The 16,734-nt window shown below is 44.1% G+C and overlaps 1 protein-coding gene across 1 annotated transcript in view; it reads right to left on the reverse strand.

Annotated features, from left to right (window-relative positions):
- Positions 1-13,769, reverse strand: part of asb2a.1 (ankyrin repeat and SOCS box containing 2a, tandem duplicate 1) — a 36,026-nt gene extending 22,257 nt beyond the window's left edge. Inside the window, exons 1-5 of the mRNA XM_078407213.1 lie at positions 13,497-13,769; positions 11,501-11,599; positions 9,573-9,739; positions 892-1,047; positions 70-315 (exon numbers count right to left, since the gene is read on the reverse strand). Of these exons, the coding sequence (XP_078263339.1) occupies positions 70-315; positions 892-1,047; positions 9,573-9,739; positions 11,501-11,599; positions 13,497-13,747 (919 nt within the window). The 5' untranslated portion in view covers positions 13,748-13,769. The remainder of the gene's footprint in view (positions 1-69; positions 316-891; positions 1,048-9,572; positions 9,740-11,500; positions 11,600-13,496) is intronic.
- Between the last annotated feature and the right edge of the window lie 2,965 nt (positions 13,770-16,734).

A 16,734-nucleotide genomic window follows, 5' to 3' on the forward strand; every position in this document is an offset into this window, starting at 1 on the left:
AAAGACCTCATAATCCAGCAGCACTCCACCACTTCCAAATAACCAGTATCGAGAGATAGTTCGGCTTACCACACTTTACAAGAAAACGTGCAGCCTCCATTTGTCCACTCTGAGATGCAACAAAGAACGGAGTGACTCCGTAAGTGTTTGTGGACTCGATCTTGGCGCCGGCAGTGATAAGAGCTTCAATGATGTCCAGATCATTTCGTACGACGGCCTCGTGGAGTGCAGTCCATCCGCGGTTGCAGCGGTGATTAACATTGGCATTGAATTTTACGAGAAGCTTCACAACCTCTGCGCTTTTATTTTCACATGCTGTTAAAGAAAAGACATTGAAAAATGTTAAATTGGTATTTACCGAGAAAATCTGGAGTATTGTTTTGGTGGTTCGTGAGCAAATTATGCTGTCATCTAGATTCCATGTTAAAATCCTGCTTAGTTTAGTTTAGTTTATAGTCACATGTACCGAGGTACGGTACAAAAGCTTTTGTTGCGTGCAAACCAGTCAGTGGAAAGGCAATACATGATTACAATCAAGCCATCCACAGTGTACAGATACGTGATGAAGGGAATAACGTTTTGTGCAAGACAAAGTCCAGTAAAGTCCGATTAAATATAGTCTTCAGTGATACACATTATAAATTTGTATGTCAAGAGAATCAAGTGTTTTAATGTCATATGTTCCAAAACAAATACTTGCTGCAGCACAACAGATATGTAAACATAGTACAGAGTAGACACCAATAAAAAGAAGTTTAATATACAAACATAATCTAGATCGTGCAAAGACAAAATCAAAGCCCCACGTCCCTGTGCAATCAAGTTTGGAGTTGTGGAGAGGCACACGCGATAAACCAACTGAAACAGATCCACCTCATCGGTGTTGCTTACCTTTGTAGAGTGCGGTTTCTTTGGCCTTATTAGTGATGTCACATTCTGCTCCTGCTTCCAGCAGACAATGCATACACTCCAGGTATCCTCTGGCTGTTGCTAAATACAAAGCAGTTTCCTCTGCCAGTGTCCGACAGTCCACAGTTCCAGGGTAAGCTATTTAAGGGCAATGAGATCATCGTTTCACTTTGAGTTTCGTAACTGTTCCTCATTTTCCACTTGGTCATTCTGTGTTCAATCAATGAAGAATTTACCTCAAATCCTTCTCCCATCACCCTATTTCCAATGTCTTCCCTGCTATTCTTTGAGAGATGTATGACTCATTGCTCTGCTTCCCAAAGGTTCGTAACCCTGACCTTGATTAGTACATTCTTGATGAATGATTCTTGATTAGTACAGGTATCAGAGGTTATGTGGAGAAGGCAGGAGAATGGGGTTAGGAGGGAGAGATAGACCAGCCATGATTGAATCACGGAGTAGGCTTGATGGACCGAATGGCCTAATTCTACTCCTATTACTTATGACCTTGTGACTTTATGACCTCTGAACCCTGGCCAAAGTGACCTTCTGCTCGACAATCTGTTTGGCTATCAGACCATTTAACCGCCGGTCTCTATTCATGATGAATTTTCTCATCTTCTCCAGCCTGATCAATTCTGATGCACTATACTTGGACTTTTAGTAATATAAGTAAATCTTTCATCTCCTTTAGTTGTGCCACCATTTAATTACACCATAATCGCCCTATGCCATAACCCAGTCTACTGATTTTGAGATAGACACAAAAAGCTGGAGTAACTCAGCTGGTCATGCAGCATCTCTGGAGAAACGGAATAGGTGGCGATTCGGGTCAACACCCTTCTTCAGACTGAGCGTCAGGGGAAAGGGAAACGAGAGATTATAGATGGTGATATAGAGGGATATAGAACAAATGATATGGGGAGCGACAAGCAGTATAAGAAAATAACTGCAGATGCTGGTACAAACCGATTTATTCACAAAATGCTGGAGTAACTCAGCAGGTCAGGCAGCATCTCGGGAGAGAAGGAATGGGTGATGTTTCGGGTCTGAAGAAGGGTCTCGACCCGAAACGTCACCCATTCCTTCTCTCCCGAGATGCTGCCTGACCTGCTGAGTTACTCCAGCATTTTGTGAATAAATGATTTGGGGAGTTTGCCCCTTAATTCTTTGACTAAACAAACAAATCTATCACTGATAAATGGCTAGGAGTTTTAGTGAGTTATTATTATTATTTCAGATTTTCACCCAACGTCCCGGCTACATTTTCAATCGCTTCATTCTTTCAAGGCTTGTTTACTTGAAAGAGGACAACTATTGCATGAGAATGTGGACTCCTCTGCTCCAACAGATCTTAAAGCGAGGGCCAACTTTAAATAACCGACAATTATCACACAATATCCCTAAACAAACAATGTGACAAAATAACAAACATCTGTTCTTGTTATAATTTTCAGTTGGTAATGGCATCTCCATGGAAATGTTCCCTCTCTGTCTCCTGGGGATTGCACAGTAAGTTTCCTCCACCAAATAGATGCTCTGTCGGTCAGGGGCTTCAATTATACTCTGCTTTATTTAAAAAAACATTTGGCTGACTTCTTGGAGTGCTAAGAATATTAATTCTGAAACATTCTAGCTATTTGGCCTGTTGATTATTTTCTAACACTGGAGGCACAAACAGAGGTTGAAAGACTAGAGTTCGCATTGTGGTAGCCTTCAAAATTACCCAAATCTCACAATTCCTGCAACCATCTTCCTACCTTTCCACTAATTTTTTTTCTCATCATCTCATTTTTCGATGTAACTCAAGGTTCAATAAAGAGATACGCCAGTCTTTTTAAAAAATAATAATAATTTAAGTGTATAAAGACAAACCATGTTAATCACAATCAATCAGTTTCAAAACATCATAGTATGTATCTGGTTCGAAGATAGACACAAAAAGCTGGAGTAACTCAGCGGGACAGGCAGCATCTCTGGAGAGAAGGAATGGGTGACGTTTCTAGTGAGACCTTTCTGTCTCGACCTGAAACATCACCCATTCCTTCTCTCCAGAGATGCTGCCTGTCCTGCTGCGTTACTCCAGCTTTTTGTGTCTATCTTCAGTTTAAACCAGCATCTGCAATTCCTTCCAACATATAGTATCTGGTTCACACTCTTATTTCACTCATAAATGCACATATAAGACCGAACTAATATAAGTACACTAAATGTTTTGTGTGTGTGTTTGTTTTTGTTTAGGGCACTGATACTGAATATCCATTATCTATTATTTATCCTGAGTAGCTAGAATATTTCCATATTATCGGAATGATAAGGTCACAACCCCTAACCTGCTGTCCATTTTTAAAGCTCTTTCCCACCATCAGAGGACGTGATGAGAATAAGTGCAGGTGTATGTTAGCAAAAGGGGAAGAATAGCGTAATGATTATATTGCTAGATTTGTAATCCTGATAGCTGGTCTAAAACCCTAACACACAAATTCAAGTTCCACCAAGGCAACCAGGAAATCTACATTTAGTTAATTGAACGAATCTGGAATATGAAGCTGGTGTCAGTCGTGGTAACTGCAAACTATCTGGTTTATTCATGTTCATGAGTGAAGGAAGTCTGACGTCCTTATCCAAATGGCTGTATGTAACTCCAGACTTACAACAATGGAATTGAAAGCCCTCTGAAAAGACCCAACAAGTTACTTAATTGGGGATGAACAATGAAACTGGTCTTGCTCGTGACAATCAGGCCCTGTGGCTGAACGAAAAAAGAATACCCAACTTCATACTTTTTCTTCCTCGTGTTTTTGGTTTTGAATTGATATGAAATGAATATTTTCGTGGACTCATGATCTCAGTATGTACCTTAAAAGTTGGGAAACTTTTGAGTTCCTCACCCATGTCAAAGATTAATGCTTGTAAACTATATGAAGGGACATGTTTTGTTTTGTCTTCATTTGTTCGAATTTAGTATGCGCCATTTTGGTTAAATAAAACTGAACCAAGGGTTAAAGATCAAAGTTTCAACTTCAGGCATTGGAATGTTTTCTTTTAACAATGAACTTCTTGACAGCTGTGAAGAATTAAAAACTTTAGAGATAAGGTGTGGCCTTGAAGCCTAAATTCTAAGTTACATTTTCTGGTTTTAATGCAAACAAACTTGAAAACGTATTTTCTTACAATTTGGCTGCAGTTAAGAAAATGATTCTGTTTGAGTAAGCCAAAATGTTATTTTATGTTAATTATTTTATGTTAAAGCACCATTTAATTCCGTTGCTCAAAAAACAAAGTGCTGGAGAAACTCAGCGGTTCAGCCAACATCTGCGGAAGGAATGGATGGGCGATGGTTTGGCCTGGGAACTTTCTTCACACTGATGGAGGAAGGGGGGGGAGGGAGAAAATGGATAAAGAAAGGTGGGGATGGGGCAAAATCTGGCAAGTGATGGGTGGATGCAGGTGAGGAGGAGTGGTTGGCAGATGGATGGAGTAAGTGACAAAGGCTAGAAGTGAAAAGGAGACAAATGGACCCCTTTACTGAAATGTACAGAGGAGAAGGAGTGGAATGTAAAGCCAGACAGAGGGATGTGGGTGGAAGGGGACAGGAGGGAGGGGAAAGTAGGGAAATAAACAGTTCAGATACATTGGTCCCTGGGATCCTTCCAATCCTTTACAGATTCATGTAAAACCAGTTTGAGCACTGTTTGGGCTGTCACCAGAGAACCAAGAGGAGAGGTAGTTTAACTAAAGTTTTATACATTGCAGCATTCCTTCCAATATTGTACCCAATTACCATATAGGATTAAGAATAAAATATAAGAATATGAGTCAGCTACATTTTGTAGTTCATGCAGATTGAAGTCAGTGATCATATGGAAGATAGAACGGTATAGTACAAGAATAGGTTTTTCGGTCCACCATGTCTGTGGTGACCACAATGCCAGTCTAATTGATCCTATCTGCTTCCCTCCATTCCCTACTTGTTCATGTGTCCCTCTAACTGCCTATTAAACATTGCTATAGTACCTGTTTCTACCACCTTCTCAGGCAGCATGTTCCAGGCATGGACCACTGTCAGTGTAAAAACCTGCTTAGCAAATCTGCTTTTAACTTTCCCCCTCTGACGTTAAACTTGTGCACTCTTTGATATTTTCGCCGGGAAAAGGTTCTGACTGTCTACTCTATCTATGCCTTACATCATTTTTTTAATACCTCTATCAGATCGCCCCTTGACCTCCAGTGTTATAGCAAGAAGAATCCATGTTTGTCCAACCCCTCCTAATATCTAATACTCTCCAATCCTGGCAATGTCCAGGTAAATCAGTTCTGCACCCTCTCCAAAATCTCCACAATCCTTCCTGTAGTCTTGCACACAAATGTGCAGAAGAGGTTTAGCAGAACATGGCCAGGATGGAGAGTGTTAGATATTAGGAGAGGTAGTTAACTGAAGTTTTATACATTGCACCATTCTTTTTCGATTTTTGTACACAATGACTATATAGATATGTATGTATGTATGAACTATGAGGAAATCAAAAGGGAAGTGTGTAGTCATTTCATCTTTGACTGCAACCATCAACTGAACAGCATTAGTACTCATCACATGAAAGGCAGTCATATACAAAAGAGCTGAAGGATTGTACCAAAGTGTCCCCTGCGAAGATCACATCTGTAAACCAGATTTGGATAAAATAACACAAAACTAAGCCCCTCCCCCCTGACATCAGTCTGAAGAAGGGTCTCGGCCCGAAACGTCACCCATTCCTTCTCTCCCGAGATGCTGCCTGACCTGCTGAGTTACTCCAGCATTTTGTGAATAAATACCTTCGACCTGTCTATCTCAAATGTATCCAGAGTCCAAAAATAGTGCCAGGCCTGACCCAAGCAGTATTGTGCCATGATGTGCTCTGCAAAATGGGGTCTGCAATGTTAAATTTAATCTAGCTGCAATTACCAGTTTAATGTCAGCCTGGGGGTAGCGCAGCTGTAAGGGTGGAAAATGCAAGAACTAGTTATGAGATTCCAGGAACAATTCTGTGCAACCTTTGCAGAATCAAAGCTCGATTTGTAGTGGCATCGAGATCCAGTAGGGGGTGGGAAAGTATATCATCTTGGTCAAGATAATAATACAGAATCCAATAATAAATTTGGACTGAAGGAAGCCATGTAAGACTGCAATGCGAACTAATACTCTTGGTTTAGCTGGTTTAAATCTCTCTGTAAATATAGTCCTTATATTTGCTCAAGATTCTTGACATGACCCCCTGTATCTGCCTCTGAGATTCCCATTAAAGTCTTTCCACTCTGAATATGCATTGTGCAATTTGCCTTAACAAACAATTTGGCAGAACACAGTTATGGCCAAGTTTCATAAAAAAATACACTCTTGAAATGAATGACTAATTAGTCAATTTTTGAGCTTTGTCGTGGGATAAATACCACCCGGAACATTGACAATGTTCCTGCTTTGCTTTAAACAAAAGTGCCATTTCATCTTTAAAATCTATCTATCTTATCAAATACACAACAAAAAATGGAGCAAGCCCTAACATCTGCCAGGCCAAATGATGCGTTCATTTCCTGAAGTGTGGTTTGTCCCTCGTGTGTAAGATAGTGTCATTGTATCAAGTAGAAAAGCATTGAAGAAAGTTCATATAATTTGTGAAAGTGAGCCTAACAGATTCCACTTAAAAACATTGACTTGATGGATCAAGTGGCCTCCTTTACTGTACTGTTTATGAACCTGTGAATATGACAATATTCTCCGACCTCCATCCCTCTTCTTCACAAGTGGATTGAGATTACAAAAAGTAGACAAACTTTATGAAATACACCAAGAGCATTTGTTATTTTTGTGTGCTTAGGCCAATTGCACATCACGATAGTCGCAAAGTGAATAGGTCAAGGATTGGTATCCATCGGCCTTGGCCCATGAGTTCAAATTCCATAATAGTAGCTGGGGAATATCAAGTCAACTAATTAACTCTAACTGAAATAAGAAGCGAGCATCAGTGATGGCCACTACAGCATTTGTCAGGTTATGGTACCAGCCCATTTAGTTCATCGAGTCAAAGCACGGAAACAGGCCCTTCAGCCCAACTCATCCGTGCCGACCAAGATGCCTTATCTGTTGGTCCCATTTGCCCGGATTTGGTCCATATCCCTCTAAATCCCTCCTATCCATGTACTTGTCCAAATGTTACTGAATGTCCTTTAGAAAAGTAAACCTTCAGTTCTTACCTGATTTATATGTGACTCCAGATTACTCGCAATGTAGTGGTCTGGAATCACAAATAGATTTGGTCCAGTATAAACAGGACAAAACTTCCCTTTAAAACAGCCTGGGAAAAACACTGGGTTCAGGGCAATGAGTGTTTGGGAATAAATGCCCTTGTCACTTGAGCCATTCTGTTCTTACCACTTTAACATCTCATGCCTGCCTAAAATATGCTTCCTCTTTCTTTCACCTAAATTTAAAGATATATTTCAACACATTCTTTCTAATAGGTACTGAATCTGGCAAAGCCTTTTGCTTCCCTGGTCTATCTACACTGTTGTTCTGACTCTCATCAGCTGAACCAAAGCCTAGGGTTTGAACCAGGACTTTCCAACCTGCTAAGCATCCTTGAAGCAATGAGATGAATAATGAATTACCATGACTGTCCACTGTAGGTTCTTCTGAATTTTTCAATAGCAGGAGCAATGGGAAGAGAAAGCCAACTCATGGCAACAACACCTACAATGGTCTACACAAAATGTAAACATTGAAATATTAAATAAGGGAGTATAAAGAGGCCTTTCGACCCTTCGAGCCTGCCCGATTATTTAATATCATCATGGCTGATCATCCAAATTCACTATAAAGCACGAAGAAGGTTCTCGACCCGAAATGTCACCTGCCCTTTTCCATCACAGTTGCTGACCTGCTGAGTTCCCTCTGCACTTTGTTTTTGATCCAAATTTAGTACCTTGTTCCAGCTTACTCCCCATATCCCTTGATCCCTCTATCACTAGGAAAGATATTCAACTCCTTCTTAAATGTATGTGGTGATTTGGCTTCAACTGCTTTCTGTGACAGCGAATTGCACAGGTTCACCACTTTCTGGAAGAAGAATGTTCTCCTCATCTCTGTATTACCCGTTATCCTTAGATAATGAACCTGGATCCTGGTCTCACTGGCTATCAGGAAAATCCTTCCGGCCTCTAATCTGCCCAGTCCTGTTAGCATTTTGTAGGTTACTATGTGATCCCCTCCCAAGTGTTTAAACACTAATGGGTATAAGCCTTACTCTATTGCAAATAAAAAGGAGATGCAACAAACTGCAAATGTTGGAATCTTGAGCAGAACACCAAAGTTCTGGAGGAACTAAGAAGGATCTCGACCCGAAACATCACCTTTATTCCAGAGATGATGCCTGGCCCGCTGAGTTACTCCAGCATTTTGCGTCTACCCTCAGTATAAACCAGCATCTTCAGTTCCTTCCTACACATTTCCTCAACATTATGCCCATTGACCTGTCCACTCCCTCCATTGATGCTGCCTGGCCCGCTGAGTTCCACCAGCATTTTCAGATAAGCCTTTTCAAATTGATTGCTGTCATCTTTAAATTACTAAAGGAACAGCTTGAACTGATGACAAAACTGGCAATAATAAATTCAAAGTGATGTGATTGCAAAGCTATAACAAGATATCAACATTGTCCAATACAAGATTGTCATTTTTGAGGAAAGGTCTGTGCAATTCAATCGTGACAATCGTCAGCTGAAACAAAGTCCAGCATTTACCGGTGGCGCAGCGGTAGAGTTGCTGCCTTACAGCGAATGCAGCGCCGGAGACACAGGTTCGATCCTGACTACGGGCGCCGTCTGTACGGAGTTTGTACGTTCTCCCCGTGACCTGCGTGGGGTTTCTCCGAGATCTTCGGTTTCCTCCCACACTCCAAAGACGTACAGGTATGTTGGTTAATTGGCTGGGCAAATGTAAAAATTGTCCCTAGTGTGTGTAGGATAGTGTTAGTGTGCGGGGATCACTGGGCGGCGCGGATCCGGTGGGCCGAAGGGCCTGTTTCTGCGCTGTATCTCTAAATCTAAAAATCCTTGAAGCAATGAGATACAGAATTAATTATCTTAACTGTCCACTGTAGGTTCGGCGCTGTCGTACAGCTCTTGAACTCTCTGAGCAATTTCCCCCCAAATAGACAATAGACAATAGGTGCAGGAGGAGGCCATTCGGCCCTTCGAGCCAGCACCACCATTCAATGTGATCATGGCTGATCATTCTCAATCAGTACCCCGTTCCTGCCTTCTCCCCATACCCCCTGACTCCGCTATCCTTAAGAGCTCTATCCAGCTCTCTCTTGAATGCATTCAGAGAATTGGCCCCCACTGCCTTCTGAGGCAGAGAATTCCACAGATTCACAACTCTCTGACTGAAAAAGTTTTTCCTCATCTCAGTTCTAATTGGCCTACCCCTTATTCTTAAACTGTGGCCCCTTGTTCTGGACTCCCCCAACATTGGGAACATGTTTCCTGCCTCTAACGTGTCAAACCCCTTAATAACCCCTCATACACCTTTCAATTCCTTGACAAGATTCCATCGCAGACGAGGTGTGCGTGGTTCAGTTTAAACTGCCCAGCCCTGCCTTCCTGCAGTCACCCAGTCACCCACTGACCTCTCAGCAGCAATTTCACACAGCCGGGCTTGTTGTAATAGACAGCGTCGTGCAGGGGTGTCCAACCTTCCAGATTTGGCACGGAAAGTTTCTTCCCCGCCTGCATCATTTTTTTCAAGGATTCTTCGTCGCCGTTACTTATCGCAATGGCGACAGGATCGGGCTCCCTGGAATATAAACCGATTAGATCAAGAGTCAAGAGAGTGTGGTTTATTGTCCTGTGTATTGTCGCTGGAATTTAGAAGATTGAGGGGGGGTCTTATAGAAACTTACAAAATTCTTAAGGGGTTGGACAGGCTAGATGCAGGAAGATTGTTCCCTATGTTGGGGAAGTCCAGAACAAAGGGTCACAGTTTAAGGATAAGGGGGAAGTCTTTTAGGACCGAGATGAGAACGGTTTTTTTTCACACAGAGAGTGGTGAATCTGTGGAATTCTCTGCCACAGAAGGTAGTTGAGGCCAGTTCATTGGCTATATTTAAGAGGGAGTTAGATGTGACCCTTGTGGCTAAAGGGATCAGGGGGTATGGAGAGAAGGCAGTTACGGGATACTGAGTTGGATGATCAGCCATGATCATATTGAATGGCGGTGCAGGCTCGAAGGGCCGAATGGCCTACTCCTGCACCTATTTTCTATGTTTCTATGTTTCTATGTCTCGAAATGAAATTCCTTCTTGCAGCGGCACAACAGATATGTAAACATATGTAAACTCAGTAGACCCCATAATAAACAACAAAGAGAAGTTCAATATATTAAGAACACAAACAAAGACAAAAACAATACCCCCGAGTCCAAAAAGCAATTAAAACAGTTTGTAGTTCGGAGTTTAGTTGGAGTTCGTTGTGTTGAATAACCTGATGGTTGTTGGGGAGAAGCTATTCATTCTTCAGTTGAAAGTGTGCAAACTTCAAACAAAGTGTCGGAAGGATGCGGGGTTATACCGAAGAACGACCCAAAATTGATGGAGTAACTCAGCCGGTCCGGCAGCATCTCTGGAGAATAGATTAGACGTTTCGGGTGGAGACCATTCTTCAGACTGCAGTGTGAAGACCCTTCTGCAGTCTGAAGATGGGTCTCGACCTGAAACGTCACCTATTCCTTTTCTCCACAGATGCTGTCTAACCCGCTCAGTTACTCCAGCGTTATGTGTCCAACTTCAAACCATGTAAGTTTGTCCAAACTTAACCAGCAGCTAAATAATGACGTGAGAAAAGTCTCCAAATTGCAAAGACTGGCCCCTGCAAAGGGGGGAGTTTCACTGGAGCCCGGTTTATCTCTTGGGTTAAACTATAGAAATACCAAGCGGTAACTTCTGAGTGGGTCACGGGCACCCTCTCCGCCCCATCCCCACCCTCCTTCCCCCACCCCCACCCTCCTTCCCCCACCCCCACCCTCCTTCCCCTGCACTCCCGGGAAGGTTGTTACATGTGCAGGGAGAGTGAGCGAACAAAACCCGGGGAAATTCAAACAATTGCCTAACAAATAAAGCCTTTTTTTAAAACCTCTCCAGCAGTCGCTTTGAGCAGTGAAGTCAGGATGTCAGCTTCACATTCCCCCCACCACCCAGATTGGGCTTCACCCAGATGAAGCATCATCCTCCCGCGCCAGTGTTTCCCAGTGTTCCTCGTTTAATGGGATGGACATAGGTCAATTTTAGGAGGTCGAGGGATAATTGTATTCGGTCTCAAGACAAGGTGATCGTGCTGTAAGTAAAGCTGATGCCGACCACAAGACCACATGTATTAACAGACGCAAATGCATTATCATCTACGTTCACAGCGCTTAAACACCAGCTGTTCTATGTTGTCCTCTCCCCCCCCCCCCTTTTCCTTTTTGCAAAACAAAAAGGTGGTGGGGAGAGCTGTTTGTTTTTTTGTCTCTTCAATAAGCCAGATCCCCACCCCAAGCTGGGAACAAAGACACACTTACACTGCCGGCTTGGAGACTGGGAAGAGCCTGCCGTCGTATCTTCTGAAGTAGGCTGTTCTCGGAGGGTTCGCTGTGGGAGCAGCACTGGTCAGAGACGCCCTGAGAGGGGGTCGGGGATGAAAGAGCGAGAAGTAGTGGGAATAAGAGAAGCCCGTCATGTTTGAATCCCCCGGCAGTCTTTTTTATTTTTTTGCCCAGCGCCCGGGCTGCACTCTGCGTTCGCACGTGTTTATTTTTGGCTTGGAAACGCCGGGGGACTGTTTGACCATATAAGACAATGTGCATTGTAAGCTGTGTCAAATGGAAGGTGGACATTGTGGAGCCGAACAACGTCTGGGGCAGGAGCAAGCAACCGGCAAATTATCCCTGACACTTCCAAGCGGATTTGATTTATGGCGGCATCCTTAAGCTATTTGCAACCCACCTAAGGCGTTGCTTATTAGTTTACTGATAACGGATCCGTGATCCCAAACCCAACAAGTAAAAGGCAGAACAACAAAAGGAAATGTTGGACACCCGAAACGGACATTCGGGGCAGCACTGGTGACATCGACAGACGAGGACATACTAAGATCGTAGATGGAGCCGGAGAGTGGAAGGGGAAATTCAAGAGCAATGTGGGTTCTCTTCGTTAAGGGAACCGGGGGTGCTGGTGGTGGTGGGGGGAGTGGGGATGTGGGGGGGGGGGGGGGGGGGTCAGGGATGGGAGTGAGAAGAGTGGATCCAACGACCCGCTTCAAGGACAGACACGATGGAGACACGATGAACTAACTGTTGATGCTGGAATCTTACGCAAAACACAAAGTGCTGGAGGAACCTAAGGGGTCAGGCAGCATTTGTAGAGGGAATGGACGGGCGATGTTTCTAATCGGGACTCTTCTGTACACTATTAGAGGCAGAAACCCGGAAAACCGAGATTGGGGAGTGGGGGGCGCAGACCGTTGGTAAGTGGCAAATAGATACAGTTGGTAAGTTGGTAAGTGGCAAATGGATACAGGTGAGTGGGTTCGACTGGAAGATGGGTGGAACAGGTAAGAGGCCGTTTGAAGATGCCGGATATTATCTCATGAACCCACCAACAGCAACACTGGGGCGGATTAAAGTATGTAAGAAGGAACTGCAGATGCTGGTTTACACAAAACAACACAGTGGATGCAGCGGCGGAGTGGCTGCCGTACAACGCCAAAGACCCGGGTTCGATCCAGACTGCGGGTGCTGTCTGTACGGAGTTTGCACGTTCTCCCTGTGACCGCGTGGGTTTTCTCCGGTTTCCTCCCACCTCCCAAATTTCCCCCACGTTCATGGTTTCGCTAAATCGTCTTTAGTGTGTGCAGCAGAACCAAGTGTTCGGGTGGTCGCTGGTCGGCTCGGACTCGGTGGGTCTCTAAACATAATGATACAAAGTGCTGGAGTAACTCAGAGGGTCAGGCGGCATCTCTGGAGAACATGGACAGGTGACGTTCCGGATCTGGATCCTACCATTCGTGGAAAGAATGTGGGATGATAAACTACTAGACCCTACTACTTGTACGTTTTAGAGAAGGGCCCCGACCCTAAACTTCACCTATCCATGTTCTCCAGAGATGCTGCCTGGCCCGCTGAGTTACTCCAGCACTTTGTGTCCTTTAGCATCTCTGGAGAACACGGATAGGCGATATTGCAGGGGTCGGGACCCTTCTTCAGAGATTGGGTTGAACCTGATGAGTGGTATTAACAATGCTCGCTGGCTCTGAATGTTCAGCCTACTGAGTATGACTTTACTGAGTCTGGTTGCCTTGAAAGAAGGCGCTTGCACTGAGAATGCATCTCTCCCACACATGGACGATCACATGTTCTTTGTTTCTCGCTGTAATTCCCTTCTGAGTTGCTCTCTGGGGGGGTTAGCTAGAGGCGGGCGAGCGTTGAATGAACTGGTGTCTGGGGAGTATATGTGTGCGTGTGTGTGTGTGCGGTGGATCTTTGACCCCGTCAGTCCAACACACTTGCACCCACCCACCTGTTCTTGGGACACGGCTGGGCTGCAGATCCATGTGCTGCTGGCCGGTTCACTTGAGCCTGGGCTCGGCCTCTGGGGTGAGCTTGCACCGTGGGGCTGGGGGGCTGGCTGGAGAAAGTATGCGCCGCCGCCAGGCTCTGCTCCACCGCCATCTGAATGAGCTCATCCTCGCTCAGGCTGCTGTACAGACTGTACTCCTCCTGGCCGAATGTCCGCCCCGAGTCGCGGCTGGCAGTGACTCGTGTCGCCATCCTCCAGGGGCTGCGGGTGAAGAAATGAATAGACTCAGAAAAAAACAAACCAACACCGCTTGCCAACGTTTATGTGTTGTTTTTTCTCTCCATAAGTGATAGGAGCAGCATTTCGTTGCATTCCTTGCCATTTATGAGCAGTTCTGTTTAAAAAGAAAATCTGGGTGGTTCTAGAGGAATGAACGCGATCTAATTTGTCTGATTCGCGCATGTGATTACTTTAGGTTCTCAATTGGGCGGATTTGTACCGTTTGCAGAACTGAGCGGAGACGGGTTACATTTGCCAGGCTCGCCCGGTTGTAACCGCGTTATGATATGTTGCCTCGATTGCTTCAAAAACGTGCCATCTCCACGGAGACCGTGCTGATCGGCTGCCAGACATTAATGAGAAGAGAAAGGGGACGATGGAAGGAGTCCCATTATGTGGCGCGTTGTAATCGCCCACTTACAGCTATGTCATAGAGACGGCGGCGCAGCGGTAGAGTTGCTGCCTTACAGCGCCAGAGACCCGGGTTCGATCCCGACTACGGGCGCTGCCTGAACGGAGTTTGTGTGTTTTCCCTGTGACCGCGTGGGTTTTCTCCGGGTGCACCCAGTTTCCGCCCACACTCCAAAGACGTGCAGGTTTGTCGGTCAATTGCCTTCTGTAAATTGTCCCCGGTAGGATAGAACTAATCGTTAGTTGGCGCGGACTTGGTGGGCCGAAGGGCCAGTTTCAACGCTGTATCTCTACAACTAACCGAACTATGCAGTTTAACCGAACTATGCAGTGATGCAGTTTAAAATGTCTCCCTCCATGCTTGCTGATCATTTTTGCAAATTACCCGCAATTACTAAAAGTAAACGTGGTACTTTTTTTTTGTCTAACTTGTCCACAGACATCCCTGAATTTTTTTTAAAAAGTTCATCCTGCAATAGTTGCAGTTTTAAGTTTAAAAAATACTGTGTGAGAAAGACCAGAAAATTGTTTTCTGTGATGTTGGCTGAGAAATTAAACAAACATGTCCATGAAGGTGCTCTTGGTTATAATGATATGTTGTGATCTTTAATGGCAGAATAACATCTGGTGCAAAGGATGACAGTACTCATGGTACAATATTTCCTCGTGCTAATGCTTCTGACGTGCCTGTAAAGGTGCAGCAAAATAAGAATTTAATTGTCAATGAAACCCACTTGATTTTAATCTGAAATAAGTCTCTGCAGTAAACCTGAACTCACGGCCTTCTGAAATAAGAACAGAAAATGCTGGTAACGCGCAGCATGTCAGGCAGTATCTGAGTCAGTGCTGGCGGTAAACAAGTTGACGTCTCACATGACCTGTCCTGGAACCAGCACACTGATGTAATCATGAAGACCGCATGCCAGCACTTCCAGAAATTTAAAGAGACTCAGCATGTCACCAGATATTCCAGAACTTCTACAGATGCAGTGAAGTATCCTGTCTGGATGTATCATGGCTCGACACAACAGTTCCAATGCACGGGAATGCAAGAGGCTGCAGAGAGTGGTGGACTCAACCCAGTCCATTACAGGCAGAACCCCCCCCCCCCTCCCTCCCCATCATAAAGCATCCACATGGGGCTCTGCCTCGAGAAGACAACATCTATCATCAAGGATCGTCACCACTCACCACTACCATCGGGCAGGAGGTACACACTACCAGGTTCAGAAATCCCACATCAGGAGCAGCTACTTATCTACAACTCTTGAACCAACCAGCACAACCCTGATCTTACCTCAGCAGAGGAACACTACAGACCACCTCTTTGACGATCATGAATTTGTTTTCTATTTGTGTTTTGCACTAACTTTTTGTTTTTTTTGCACAGTCTTTTCCTTTTTATTATCTTGTAGAATTTATGTGTAAATGTTATGAACCGACTGGGTCTATGTGCCTGTGACATTGCTGTAAGGAAGCTTTTCATTTTACCTGTACCTTGATATAGTTGTGTATTAACCTGTCTCAGCTTGACGGTATGAGTTTTGGGCATGAATCTTCCTGGGTCACACACACCCTCTCCTCCAGGTGTGCAAAGTGACCGGGAGACTTGCCAGTTTGCCGAGCAAACACTCTGAAGAAGGATCTCAACCTGAAATGTCACCTATTCCTTTTCTCCAGGGATGCTGCCTGACCCGCTGAGTTACTCCAGCTTTTTGCATCTGTCTTTGGTTTAAACCAGCATCTGCAGTTCCTCCAGAATCACACACACTATCCGGACATAGAAAAAAAAATACATATCAGAATCTGTAATCACTGGATCTGACGTTAATAGTTATGCTGCTTGCCAAACATTATTATAGTTCATTTGGTTTATTGTCACATGTACAGAGGTACAGTGAAAAGCTTTTGTTGCGTGCTATCCAGTCAGCGGAAAGACAATACATTATTACAATCGAGCCATTTACAGTGTATTGATACATGATAAAGGAATATGAGGACGAGGAGAAATTTGCTCCAACAGTATACTGGGAAGATTGGAGCCATTCTCTTTGGCCCTGTCACAAGTTCCCTTCTTTAGCTACCAATACTATCTCTCACCTTTGTTGAGGATGAATTAAACTGCAAACTAGACGTCATACTTGACCCCAAGATTAGCTTTGGGCCACACATATATTTTTAACATTGTCTATTTCTATTTCAGGTATAAAAACCTGACTTCAGCCCGAAACATCAATTATCCTTTTTCTCCGGATGTACTGCCTGACCAGTTACTTTAGCACTTTGTGTCCATCTTGGTATAAACCGACATCTGCAGTCCTTTCATTTCTACATTTCACCTTTCCTTCAGTTCATCTGCTGATGAAACCCTCCAACAAACCTTTTGTTATCTCCAGGGTAGGCTATTCTCAGTCTTCTATATTCCACCCTCTCTGAATTGAAAGTCATCCAAAACTCCGGAGTGCATGATGTTCTAACATTGAACCTGTGCTTGCTGAACTACACGGTCACTATTTAAACAATGCACCAATTTTTAAATCATTATCCA

Source organism: Rhinoraja longicauda, chromosome 10, assembly GCF_053455715.1.
Source record: "Rhinoraja longicauda isolate Sanriku21f chromosome 10, sRhiLon1.1, whole genome shotgun sequence".
Classification (NCBI taxonomy): domain Eukaryota; kingdom Metazoa; phylum Chordata; class Chondrichthyes; order Rajiformes; family Arhynchobatidae; genus Rhinoraja; species Rhinoraja longicauda.